Source organism: Rousettus aegyptiacus, unplaced genomic scaffold, assembly GCF_014176215.1.
Source record: "Rousettus aegyptiacus isolate mRouAeg1 unplaced genomic scaffold, mRouAeg1.p scaffold_m13_p_13, whole genome shotgun sequence".
In the NCBI taxonomy this organism is placed as follows: domain Eukaryota; kingdom Metazoa; phylum Chordata; class Mammalia; order Chiroptera; family Pteropodidae; genus Rousettus; species Rousettus aegyptiacus.
The window spans coordinates 63,656,882-63,671,586 of NW_023416288.1; the positions used below are offsets into that span (position 1 = coordinate 63,656,882).

A 14,705-nucleotide genomic window follows, 5' to 3' on the forward strand; every position below is an offset into this window, starting at 1 on the left:
GCTCAGATCTGCCCAGTGATCCCAGGACTTGGATGTGTGTTTCTCTCACACTCACTGCCCCTACCCAAACCTGGTCATCCTGTCTACCAAAGGAATTCACATCCATTGGTATTTCAAAGAAAACAAATCTTTGGTGTGAAAGAGTAAACTTTCAGAAGCGGAACTGGTCAAACAGGTCAGTCAGCACACACAGGGCAAAGATCTTCACTACAGCGTTTAGGAACAGATCGGAGACTACCCGGCCCTCCCCTGTACAGAAACGGAAACTGAGGACTAATATCCAAGGTCACAGGGTTAGATGAAAAACAAGGACGGAAACTTATTGGATTTCGTTGACCAATATCACCATAAAAAATAAATTTATTTTTAAAGTAAACAACAACAACAACAAAAACTAGGACTGGGTGTGCTTCGGGTCCCGGGTGCCAGATCTTCACTTCCAGCCCATCCTCAGCTCCCCAGCTGCAGGTGCCGGGATGGAAATCGGCCTGCTCTCCCCAGACTCAACCACACACTGATCAGTAAATGCTGTTACAGCAGAGTCTGACTAGAGATACCAGGATGACTAATTGAATCTTTCTGGATTCCTTAGTAAGATCATCTTTTCAGAGGATAGAAAATGCATTCTTTTATGTTTTACAAATCAAGAAAATAAGGCACAGTGAAAGACATGAAGTCATCCCAAGTGTCTGAACACACATAGTCTTCCACTGCATGTCTTCCTGCCTCGGAGGCCACAGAAAAACCCTGCCTCTTTATTGCGATGTGGCCCGACAGACTGTGGAGAAGGCTGCAGGTCTGCGTTTGAGGTTCTAGTTTCTATTTCCATCCCGAGAAAATTAAACACTTCCATTCTTTCTGTCCTGATCAAAGTTATTCCTAATGCAGCTTTGATTCTCTCCCTATGCCAACACAACCTAATGAACCACAGATGCCAAAATATTATGACCATTTTACAAATAAACAGAGGCTTCATGGATGCATAGCCCACACCCTTAGGATTCTTTAACTTAAGATTTAGCTATAAAAGTAAAGAAGTCTCCTCAGCTCTCCAGCTGCAAGCAAGTGGAACCGTTTCACCAAACGTGTTCGCCTAATTTTCAGTCAGTGCCCGGGTCACCTCTGTGATTTCCTTCCTTCTTTCCATTCCTTATACATCCTTTCCTTCTTGTTTCTTTCTTTCTTTTTTAACTAAAGGAGGGCCAGAGGTTTACAGGTGGCAAAACCCAGGCCCGGCTGGGATAACTCAGATGCTTATCTGGCACCCCCTTTCTCAGCACCCCACAGTGCATCAAAGACCAGCCTGGCGGGCTCTGGGGAGCTGGGCTCAGCAGCAACCTGTCGGGCTAAAAAGACTCCATATGCTGCAGAAAGGGCAAAGTGGAACAAGTCACTGACTTATTTCTTCCCAATTCTTTGGGACTATTATTGGAGAATGGGGACATTATGAACCCCGAGTCAGGGCGGATGGGAACAGCAGGGAGCAGCCAGGGTCTATCAAGCTTCTATGACTTAGAGCTTTAAAATAATGAAGGATTCAAGTAAAAAAATATTAACTTATTGTTTACTAGTTGAGTAAATCCCCCTGTCAAATCATTTTTAAGGAGAACAAATTATGAATATTGCACATTCTCGATTATGAAGAAAAGACAGAAATATCTCCAAACCAGACCTCCAGCACTAAAGAACAACTGCTCAGGCTGCTTCCACGGCAGTGAGCCCAACACCACGGTGTGGGCGACACGAGGCGCCCAGCACGCAGCCGCCAATCAGGTGGAGAGGGAAGTTAATAACCATAATTCATACATGGAAATTTAAAAGAAAAATATATTTATTCTACCTATTTTTGAGGCCTTGTTTTGAATTTTAGTCAGAGCAGTGCTATGTCTAAAGTCTTGCTGAAGTGGGAATCAAAGTCAACACTGGCACGAGGAAATTACAGAAGGCAGGCGACAAGGAGCCCATCTGTCCAGCTTACAGCTACATGATGAACTTGCTACATCCCTTCTCTATGTCCAAATAGCCCCGAGCACTCTTCAAACCTTCTAGGTACAGGAAAATCCCACCTTGTCTGTAAAGACTTACTGGGAATCCTAACTTGACATGAGGAACTGTGAGCTGAAAAACAAGGTAAGGCAGGCTCTTTGCCTGTGACGGGGAGGGAAGGGAGGTCAGACCTGGGAAACCTGCTGTTACGGAGATGGGTGCAAAGGTGTACTATGAGGTCAGACAGCCCCAGACATTTTACATAGGGAGACAGAATACAAGACAGTATAGTTAAGATCCTTACCGAAAAATAAGTGCAAAGGCAAGAAGCTGTGAAAGGGCTTGGCGTGTCCATGGTATGATAAGTTCTTTGTGACATATAATACAGAGGGTAGAGTAGAAAGTCTGGAAATGGAAGCAAGATCCTTAAATGACACTGATATGTTATACACAATGGCCTTTCATTTCCTTTAAGGAATTAGATGCTTTTCTGCAGGCATCTGGATACCATCGCAGTTTGTGAGCTAATCATAACTGTGCATACAGAAAGATATTCTGAGCATAATGTGAAAGACTGTGCAGGACAGAAGGTGCAGGACAATTACTTACCATGGAGTTGCAATAATTAAAATGAGAGATAAGGAGCACGCAGACCGAAAGGCACTGGAAATACTTGTGAAAAGGAAGATCTGGAAAAGAACTGTCAGAATCAGGTGAATTTGGGCTGGGGAGACTGCTAATTCTAAAGTTCACAACAATAGGTGGGTGATGACAATATATAAGATGAACAACAAAACGAGCCTAGGCAGTGTGGGCACAGGGAAGAAAATCCTATGGAAGCCATAGGCTAAGATTTGGACAGAAGAGGTGTGATCTGCTAGAACCAGGGAGTATCCAGTAGTCAGCAGCTAGAAACAGATCTGTCGGCAGAGCAGGACATCGGGAGCGGAAACGTTCCTGTGTGTCAGCAGTATGTGCGGTGGGCGAAGCCATTAAGAGCATAAGGTCACACAGCGGGTGAGACCTTGTCTCTGAAAGACAACTATAATCTGTACAACTCACATTAATATTAATCCAATACTGCCAAGAGGCAGGTTTCTGCTCTCACTAGTTATTCAAATCTGTTCTTATTCGACTTCACGTATTTTGATGTAATCTCACCCCAGTTAGCCTGTAAGCAACTTGTGACAGAGATGATATTTTATTCATATTTCATCTCCAAAAAGGTACCCAACAACTATGCGTGCCCTTTCTAAAATTTTAGTTCCATGAGGATCGGCGTTTGTAAGGCTCTAACTCCAATGGCTAGAGCAAGGAATGGTACAGACAGTAGTTGCTCCAAAAATATTTACTAAATAATAAAAATGAATCGATTTCCACCACCTTTGCCCTACTTAACATTTCAGGCGGTTAGCCATGAGCAAAGCACTGAGGCCTGAGTCCTCAAACAGAATTAACCTGCTTGACCTTTGTCTTCAGAACAGGGCTACCTATTCATCACCCCAACCCAGTCCAGTCCAAACACCTCATGAAGCCACAAGAGGTAAGAAAGCAGAGTTGCAGAAAATACATCTTATCTAAAATGGCCAAATTGAAGACAAAACCTGGATTCCTATGTTAAAGAAAATCCACACAAAGCCCGCACTCTGAGCAGACAAACATTAGACACTGTGCTCCAGGACACAGGCTGGTGCCCATTATTCTTCATGTTCTATTCCATCCCCTTGAATGGGATGAGCATGGTTCAAAAGCTACTGCCAGGGATGATCCCTCCCAGGTCGTGCCGTATTCGAAACACTGCTAATTATCGACATAGAAGTGAATGGAGGCCCTCTGACTGCGGCAGCCTTTTTAAGTGGACAACGGCACCCATCCTTCAAAGTCCAAATCCAGAAACGGGAACTCTGGCCAAGACTCAAACGACCAGATAGAGGAAGAAGCCAACCTACTTTCCTACTGTATTGTTTGCCTGGGGTTGCTGTGACAAAGTACCACAAACTGAGTGACTTAAAACAATAGAAATTTCCTCTCAGTTCTAGAAGCTTCAAGATTGAAATGAAGGTGTTGGCAAGGCTCCCTCTGAAGGCTGTAGGAAGAATCCTTCTTCCCTTTTCCTAGCTTCTGGTGGCTTCTGGCAGTCCTTGGCGTTTCTTGGCTTGCAACTTTGTCACTTCACTCCTCACCTCCCACTTCACATGGCCTTCTTATATTTGTCTTTGTGTCCTATTCTCTTCTGGTGATGGTTCCAGTCTTTGGGTTTACAGCCCATTCTAATCCAGCATGATCTCATTTTAACTTAACTCATTACATCTGTGAAGACCCTATTTCCAAAGAAGGTCACATTCTGAGGTTCCAAAGGACACGAATTCTGAGAGGACATTATTCAGCTCTCTATGCCTATCATGAAAATACCAGGAAAGAGGATCCACACCAACAATCCTCATGGCATAGAAGTGCAGCACTGTAAGAATACCTAAAAATTTGCCAAAGAAAAGATAACTAACAAGTGAAAGTAAGAAAGCGGCTTCAGGTATTAATGAAAGAACTTGATTCAGTTAAGAACAAAAAACTTCACTGAGATCTTCAACACATTAAAACAAGGACCTCGTATTTTCTGAGCTTATAACTGCATGACACTAATTACGAAGATGTGATCCTAAAACTCACTTTGCATACTACCTTCTCCTACACACGCAAACGATTTACACCCTCAGGAAAGAAATACTTAAGCAACCGGAAGCATTAGCCTTTCTAAGAATAATAAAAATAGAGGCCACACAGAAAGAAATCCTAAAAAGTCAGTACTTAAAAACTGGACTCACTACTTCAGAATATGTGTATTTTCTTATTAGTAAAATTATCTAGACCCTTATAAAAAGATGAAGCTACTGGTGAAAAAAATTGAGGACATCTGTACAGTCTCATTTAGACTCTTCTACAACATAAGATTTTCTATTCTACATGCTATCATTGAACCCAGGCTGAAAGGAGTCTATTCTCTGTAAACCAGGAGGTATAGGAAGTTGGAAGATTTGCAATTCAGCACATTTTATAGGATTTTGAGCACATACGGGTTATTTTTAAAGTGGGGAAAAAAAGCCTGTCCTCTCCCTACCCCCAAACACAGCTGAGCTGATTCAGCACAAATCTCCCCCTAAAATAAAATCCCAGTTTGCAGAGAGTAAGCATGGAAAGTTTCAGCCCCAAGGACTACATTTCAGAAACCTAGCTGAGAAGATTGGCAGTGGGTGGCTTAGGACGAGGTGACCACAAATCATGGAATAATAAATGTAAGAACTTCCACTAGGAACCTATAAGCAACTTGGGATTCCAGGGAAGAAAGTCATTAATAAGCAAAGTAATATAAGAGAGTATTACCCAGATATAAGAATCTCAAGGATTCTGGTAGCTAATAAATCATTTCCCACAGGTGAACATACAGAAGAAATTTCCAGGAATTAAGCTGAATGTTCTAGTTCCTTCCATTCAACTTAGAGATGCTTTCTGAAGAGGATATTACAATATACATCATAAAACCACCACACTTCACCGAAGAGCTATGTGCTCAGCCAAACACCTGGAACAGTCCCCTAAGGAACAGAGGTACCTCTCACAAGCTGCAGATTGAAAACACAAGAACTCATTATCAAAAAGAACATTTAGGTGGCAGCCGGTAGAAAGCTACCTTGCAACTCTACCATCATTTCTGTTAATTACCTTCACCACACAGGGGAGCTAATGAGTCAAGGATCATTCCCAAACCCAAAAGGTAACAGGAATCTAAAATGACCCTTGGTCTTCAAGCATGTCGACACATTCCTGTTGTGTCCAAGTGGGAGAAGTCTTACTAGAAATAGGCATGGTCAGAAATCATAAGTCCTTCAAAATATCTCATGATTTGGTGAACATTTTCAGTCATTTATTCAAAAAATTTACAGCCACTTTGATGGGAACAGCTGGCATTGAGAAGGCAAGGACAAGCAACCTCGCATGAACCTGTCAATTTAAATCACAACGCACTCTCGACCTTAGGGCCTGTTTTGATCATTAATGTAAGGGACTTTTCCACAGCGTGAGTGAATCAAATTAATGTGAAGTGAAAAATGTGGAGATGACAAAGGAAATGTTTATTAAAAAAAAAAAAAATCTAAAATGCTTCAGAGGTACTTAAGAACAAGAACCCCAGACTGCCAGCTTTGCACTTAGCACATCTGATTAAGTAACACTGCAAAAGACAAAACTTACAAGTGTTTTTATGAAAACCGCAGCCCTGTTAAATAGCCAGAAGGAGAGTGAAGGAGGCTGCCTCAGGAAGTGCCATTACCTTGAAGAGCTCGAGGAGCTGAGTCAAAAACTGCTCCAGGTAAGGAAATGTTCCTCCTGGTGCCTTGCACAGGGGGACGAGATTGCTCCTCAATGTCTCCCTCCAATGTCTCCCTCGCTCTGGACCAAGATAGAAAAGCAACCTGCCCCATCCTTTCTCCCTGAAGTCTCACCTCTGCCAAGAGATTAAAGAGGAAATCAAGCTTCAACACTGGCTTAGCAAAGTTACCTGTAACCTCACGGCCGTTTGTGTAACTAGAAGAATAACATGTAATCTGACACTGCTTTCTCTGTAGAACAATTTGATGAAATGTCACTTCACAGGGACATCTCAAAGACTAATGAGATAATGTCTAGAGGGCTGAAAGCGTTCAGAGGGCTGATCTATGGTGCTATTACCACCTGCTGATATCTGTAGACTAGGATAATGCTGCTAAAGAGAATGAACTTCTTGTAGCATAGAAGTTTTATGTTCTATACAAGAACTGACATTATTCTAAAAAGGACCACGACCCTGGCTATCTGCACATGATCCAGCACGTGTGACAGGGAAGCATGCCTTTCTAGATGATCTCTAACTTAGCATAGCAATTGAAAGTATAGACATTAATTTCTATGAGCCTCGGTTTCTTTAACAAAAAACAGGAATGATGCATACATCTTGCAGGATAGAGGTAAAAAATAAAAGTGAAAACATTCAGCATGTACCGTGAAGAAACTCAATAAATGACAAGGCCTGACTCTGCTGAGCTGGACTGAGCATTATTTAAAGTGTCTTAATAAGTCAGTCTGTGTGATTCACACTACAAACTAGAATGGCATGGAAATCATACAATGGTAACTCAACAAATTAAAAATGAACCACATTGTCTAGAGTTGACTTAGTCATTCAGGATATTTTATTCCAAGGAAAGAAGATTATTAACAGTAGCTGGGTTGCCAACCTGATTCATAAGAGCACAATAACCCGAAATAGAGATAATATCATTTATATATAATATCAGCCATTTCCAGATTGACAAGGGAGTCCTGTAATGAAGAGGCAATCTTACCCTACTACTTGCACATATGGTTAACCTTAAGCAAATCAGGTGGGTCCTACTTCTACCTCCCTTTATATATTCCTTTCTGGGCCCTCAGCTTTCAGCCCAGTGTCTCCCTTTTCCCCTAAAGTTAATTAACTGAGTAGAAATTTATTGAGCACCTATTGTGTACCATAAACTGTATGTACTGGGCCCTGGAGTGCTGAGCAAAACAGATGTGAGCCCTAATCAGCCTAATATAATAAATCTAATAAGAGAGATATTAACACATAATCTTTCAAATACATTAAGATGAGAAAACTTATGCACAAATTAAATTATTGAAAGCGGTGGGGGGTGGGGGTTGTTCAGGGAGGACTTCTCCCAGAAAGTCACATTTACCTTGAATCTGAAGGATAAGTGTAAGATGAATAGGGGAATGAAAATGAGGACAAAGAAGGCATCCCAAACAAAAGAAAATGCAACTGCAAAGGCCCTGAGGTAAGAGGGAGCCTGTCGCATTTCGGAAACCTAATGCAGGACAGAAAGGTGGCCAGGAGGTGGGTGAGAAGGAGTTAGGGGGCCTACATCTGAGAAGGAGGCTGGAACCAGATTATGCTGGGTCTTGTTGGTCACAGGAAACTCAGCGAAGCCAACAGTCTTAGGCGAAGGAGGAGCATGATGTAATTGTCATTTGTGAAGCTCCCTTTAGCTGCAAGTGTAGAATGGACTTGAGTGGGAAAGAGTGACGATGGGGAAAACCCGTAAGAAGGCTACAGGAATGCAGATGAGAGGAGATGTAAGGAGGCAGCAGCAGAAAAGGAGAGGAAACATTCACACATACACCCAGCAGGAGGTGAGGCGGGGACTGGACCGAAAGGTAAGGGAAGAGAGAGTGGCAAGGATGTCTCCCACCGCAACAGATCGTGGTGTGACTCCCAGAACACTGAGACCAGCTTTTCTGACAGGATATCACGAGTTCACTTCTGAACATGCCAGATTTCTAAGTCTGCCACACGTGGAGATCATTTCCATCCATCCCCAAAGAGCTCCAATCAGCATTAAGTATGGATCTCAGGAAAGATAGGTTTCGAAGAAAATAATAATCTAAAGCAATATGAATTTGAAATAACTTTCTACATTATTTATAGCCCCATAACTTCCCAAATATCTGCATTTATCAAGAAAAATGCCCAGTTTTAAGTGCCTAAAGAGTCAGCCTAGTTCACAGAACAATTTTCAATGGCATTAAAATCATAAAAAGTCAGCTATTTACAAATAAGCCTCATTCCCAAACTTTAATTATTCAATAATAACAATGGGGGAAAAAATTAAGGAACAGACATGTATATGGTCAGAGGTTGCTAGAGATGGGAGAGCCTGGACTGAGCACCTGTTACCAGTGCAGCAGCATCCATGCAGGCAGGATTCATGTAACTCCACCTCATCTGCCATTCCGACCCTTCAATTGTCTAAACAAGTTCCAACTTTGAACACAGTTGTTCCCATGGTGATGAATGCAATTATGTCATTTGTAAATGCCGTATTACACAGATCAGAAATATTGAGGTTCTACTTTAGAGAATGAGATAGTTGGAAAAAATTCCCAATGAAGATCCCAGTTATGATTACCTGATTCCATTGAGAGAAAAATGACAGGCACACAAACTTGCTTTCCATAGGCTGACTAAGCATTAAGAGAAAATGTGTACACAAGGAAAGCAACTGCTCCTGCTGTGAGAAGAGAACCATAGGGTTTTTTTTAAAGGAAAGCATCACCCTCACCATCTCATACACACCTAGGATAGCATTCTGGAAAACTAAAAGACGTGTTGAAATCACCATGGATTCCATTATTCCACTATATTCCTGCCATGAAGAACCCAGAAGAAATTCGCAAGACAGTTCTTTATCATGCATATTCCTTAGTCAAGATTTTAGTGAACGCACAGATGGCGGATTGTAAAAAGGGGATGAGGAGGGCGTTCCACCAGGCAGTATAGCAACTCCAACAGCTTCTGAAACACTTCCAGGATACACTCATATCCTACCTCTCCCTCAAATCAGAGAAAACACACACACTTTGGCATAAGTGGGTACTCATTTTGTAGAAGCTGGAACCCTGAGGCCACCTCTAACCAGGTACCACCAAATCTGTAAAATGGGTTGATAGCAGTTAAATTAGCTGCACACTGATTCTTGACCTCAGAGCCAGTAAAAAAAAATTCGTAACCAAAAGAGTAAAGGTATGCTGGATTCTATATGAAAGTAAAAGCAGCATTATTAAACAAAAGAAACAAAAATCTTACTGGCATCTGGAGGGATTAGCATCATCCTAGAACGTCATAACAATCTCATGAGAGGGGAAGGCAAACAATAGTCCCAGTTCACCAGTAATAAAACCATGGCTCAGGGAGGTGCACAGTTACTTTAATTAAGGCATTTAGCCAGAATTAAATCTCGGGAGCGAATCAAAGTAAATTTCCATAACTAAAATGGAGGCCACTGAATCTAACAAAGCACCTTTGCAGTTTACCTTCAATCTTATTTCTCTGCATTCTAGAAACTACTCAGAACTGTCATATTATAGACTCTCTGGGATGGTCAAATAATAGTCTGGACAGAGAAGACGATTTTGCCTCCATTATCTTGCTTAGGCTGTGACAGGCTGCCCTAATCAGCTTTCATGCACACAGGCACATAGGCGCACAGGCACACATGCTCCCTCTCGGTGCCTCTTAATCACCATGTGCCATGCCGAACAGCTGCAGTGGTCTGAAGGGAATTGGCAGAAATGTGCGGTGATGTGCTAGCCACCCCCCTGAGGCAGCGACTGCCCTGCCTGCTCCCAAACTCGAGAGCACATGAGTGTTTGCTGTCGCAAATGATGGGCCCAGAAGACAGGCGAGTGGTTTCAGGTGGTGAGTCAGGAAAAGCAGTTTGTATCAGGAATGTTCCAGCCCAGCAGAGCTGAGCTGCATCCTACTCCCCACGCAGGGATACAGTATTTATCATTTATACAATGTCACCGTGGGGGACAAAACTTGAGCTCAGCACAAATAGAATCCAATCATCTCTGATGCAGAGAAAACAGTAAACGACGCTTCTCCCACCAAAAAGGAGTCTAATTGCTTCAGAATTGCCACCATATCTGACACTTGAGGTCAGTCCTTTTATCCTGAGATGGAGCCTTTACAAAGGCCCGGCACATGGTGCTTGAGAGCCGAGCCCTGGGCTCACCTCGTAGTACCGTTCAGCAGCTGCTGCAATAAACTGTGATCTATGTTCCCAGGGATGAAAGAGAACGAGGAAGGGCACTCTTCAAAGAAACCAGGTGGGTGCCGTAACACACGCCACACAACTGGCTGTTCATGAATCAAACATGTGCTGCCACTCCTTTCGATGTGATTGTGGACGGATTTCCATAAAATTTCACACTTCACACATGTGAGGAAATTCCTTATTTGTCTCTATGTTACTGCTTATGAGTCAGTAAATGAGTGATATGGTATCAACTTGGTGAAACAGAGATGTGAGACATTGGATCAGATAACAGGAGACCTAGAAATTGAAAGAGGCTTAAAGCCATCATTCGCACTACACTTCGTGAATGAATACGGCATTCTGTCAAGGTTTATACCATGACAAATGAGCCTATTCTTTGAAGGAACCTGAGGAGATTTAATACTCGTTTTAGGGTATCTAGCTTACTTTCCCTACCTCAAAATTAGCAATTTCACCTTATCCCTAACTTCAAAATCTCTTGCTATAATTTATCATTCTAGTGACTATGGTATATAAAAAAATTGATTATATTTATATTTATACTACATTACTTGGCACTAGTTCAAAAGCCAGGGCCTTAGCAAACCTATAGTTTATAAATATCTGCATTCACGTAAAGAATGCTAATATGGCTTCAATGTGGTAAGGCCAGACATAGAGCAAAAATAGCCTTACCTTTCGGAAGATACAATAAAAATTGGCCCAAAATATATTTTCTGAAAGAATCTGCACTGAATTAAAATAAGAAAAAGACAGTCAATAGCCTGTCCCTGAACAGATTTCCCTCAATTATCAAAAAAAGCTATCTCAATCATTTCCTTTATTTATCCAGGACAGAAAAAACCCCCAGGATATCGAGGGTGGTGAGATCAGGAAAAATAAGAGAAACTCATGATCAGCTTCTCAGAATGGCAAGTTCTTCAGCTGGTCATAGAATATCGTGCCCTAAGGTACTCAAGGACATGCACTCTTGGGGCCTCTGAGCTGCTGTCCTACACTAGCAAGTCAACGTGCCACACAAAAGTCTCTGCAGGAACGACCAGGTCACCACGCACTTCTCCCCCACAAAGGCACGCTGCTATTCCAGGAGAACCCCCCGCTTCCACGGCCAGCTAATTCCCCTATTCTGTCAGCCTTTATTAAGCACCTTCTGACCATGAGACCTGTACAAAGCACTCTGTAAACATGTTATAATCATGGATTCAAAATTTTCATAACCTAACAGAGTAATGCAAGAAAGCCTACAGATATGAAATAGCAACGCGAAATAGTTTTGAAGAGTGCTACATGAATGATATAAATCAGGATTACGTGCTATAAGAGTTCAGGAAAGTGGGAAGAAGTAATCAGGAAAAGAAGTGGGGGAGGAAGAAAAACGTGGTAATCTTCCCTCACTAGCAAACCCCACCACACCGACTTTTAATGGAGGTGGCTGGAGAGAACAAGGGAGCCAAGCGACGGAGCTCAGGGCAATATGCAATTATTGAAACTGGAAATGGGCCTGGAACCCTGGCAAAAACATGTCGTGAGAAGGTTGGCAATCACGCTGTGGTCAGGGCCTCAATTTCAAACCTCTCCCAAGGGACATCATTTCCTGAAACGCAAGCATGCCTCCCTACATAGCAAAGTAAGCCCGCTTGACTTAGTGGAGAGGTGTCATCTGCTGGTCTCTGAGATTCCATCACAAGTGCCCAGTTTAAAATAATCCCTGCCCACTTGCAAATATGTTTCTGTCATCACTTACCTTTTTCCCAATAAGCTTCTTTCGAAGAAATTCCCGCGCTTCAAACATGTAGGGAATGTCATACAGGGGACGTAGTTTCTTGTTCTTATCCTAAAAGCAAAATAAAATGGCACATCAGAAATGGGGAAAAACAAAATGAAAAATACAAATTAACATGGCCAATAGCACGAGATAATACAATGCACTGAAGTATGCTCCTTACCTCCCAGTATCACAAATATTACGTAAGTGCTAGATACACAGTAAATGATTAATAAATATTTGGCTGAAATGTTTTACAGCAGTCCCAAACCCCCGGTCCATGGCCCATGGCCTGCGAGAGACTGGTCCACACAGCTGGAGGTGAGCGGCAGAAGAGTAGGCGAAGCTTCATCTGTATTTGCAGCCGCTCCTCAGCGCTGGCATCACCACCTCAGCTCGGCCTCAGATCATCAGGCATTAGATTCTCACAAGAGCACTGACTGGTCCCTAGTGCCAAAAAGACTGTGGACCACGCTGCTTTATAGGGAATAAGATTACCTTTTTCATGAGACAGCCTCAAAAATAAGCAATGGAATGTAATTACCCAAACTGGAAACAACCTAAATGTTCGTCAACAGGGAAATACCTACCTGCACTGTGAGACCAAAGAAATTCGGTAAGTATCAGGGTGCTTCAAATATTTATAGATATACTATAAATCTAATTCTACTATTTTGTAAGCCTTTATGAAGCACCTACTATTAGCCCCATACAAAGCACTCTGTAAATATGTTATAATCACAAATTTGAAATTCTTGTAATCTAAGAGTAACAGAAGAAAGCCTACAGATGTGAAACAGCAACACAAAGCAGTTTGAATAGCGGTAAATTATGTGATATAAACTAGGGACTAACTGCTCAAGAGTTCAGGAAAAGTGGAAAGAAGCAATCAGGAAAGGTATCATTGAAAAGGCACAACTTAATGTGAGTTTGCAGAATAGGAAAAAACTAGGAAGAAAATTAGAGTGAAAAAAAAAACGGAACAAAAAGAAGAGAAGCAGAAATAAATAGTATTTCAACATTGAAATATAAACAAATATAAACACACAAAATTCCTTCATTATCTCAAGGGCCCAAGGCTTCTCCAAAAATAGATTACTGCTCTAAGCAATGTAACTTTGAGAATATGAAAGAGGCTCCAGATAAGGTAGTAGAACCAGGAATAGATAGGAACTTAAGAGACAGGAGCACCATTTTTAAGAAATGAATTAACAGGAACTGACTCTGAAATGGATAGAGGGGATAAAAGAGGAATCTAATATTCTAAGTCGTGATGACAGGCATGCGAAGTCTAGAGAAGTTTGCCTTTAAACGAGAGTGTGGAAGATTAGAGCATGTGTACAAGATAGAGGGAGATGCTGGCTAGATCGGCTGGTACGATTACTGCACTGCCTCTCTCCCCTAGTTCCTAAGTTCCATAAGGAGATCCTACCCATTTCTCAATTCTCTGTGACCCCAGAGGCAAGTACAGTGCCTCCCTCATGGGCATACTCGATAAATAGTTGAACTAACTACAAAAGAAATATGCAGAATGATACACAAAGATACACAAAGTATGCTAGAAGAACAGGACTACAGGTAGAGATCTGGGAATCTCCAGGACCCAGATGATATTTGAAAAAAATTCACAAAGAACAAAAATCAAAGACTAACACCTCACTTAGATGCACGTGGTTGCGCCCCCAGTGCTGTGGCTAGTCCATCCAGCCTTGCCTTTTGCCATGTGTTACACATCTGACAGAACAAGGTATCTCTATGTAATCATTCATTATTCAAAGAAGTATTTAAGTTATTTGTTTTCTTAAATTGCTAACTACTCCTAAATAAGAACCTTTCTCAGTATTAATACCCCATATTTAATCCTGACGAAAATATTGAGGTCAAGGGAATCAAAATAAATGTTTTCTCCTGGACCCTCGCTAAGTCTCTGTGTCCAGAGCATATCATTGAAACACTTCGATTCATTGATAACATGAAGAAAATGTCTTATCAGAATGTAGAGAATTCTTTGAGTTTGAGCTTTACATTCATTATCCAACTGTCTTCTACTTCCTCTGGTTTAAAAAAGGGTGGGGGGCAGCGGCAACATCTCACTGCCCTTCTAGGAAGTGAGGTACCTTCACAAATGAAGGTGAGTCGCTCTATTCCTTTGACCAGATCATGTGTGGGAACACACATACTTCGAACAGGGACAAATGGGAAGGCCAAGCTCTGATGAAGGTCCTCAGGTTTCATGATCACTTAGTCTAATAAGTAAAGTATGGCCCTAAACATAAAAATCTTTAACACCAAGGTTTTCTCTTAGGGAATAACAAGGACAATGG

The 14,705-nt window shown here is 41.9% G+C and overlaps 1 protein-coding gene across 1 annotated transcript in view; it reads right to left on the reverse strand.

The window, feature by feature from the left end:
- The window catches only part of SND1 (staphylococcal nuclease and tudor domain containing 1), a 387,820-nt gene that overhangs the window by 239,503 nt on the left and 133,612 nt on the right, over positions 1–14,705 (reverse strand). The window contains exon 11 of the mRNA XM_016148646.2: positions 12,361–12,450. Coding sequence (XP_016004132.2) covers positions 12,361–12,450 — 90 coding nt within the window. The remainder of the gene's footprint in view (positions 1–12,360; positions 12,451–14,705) is intronic.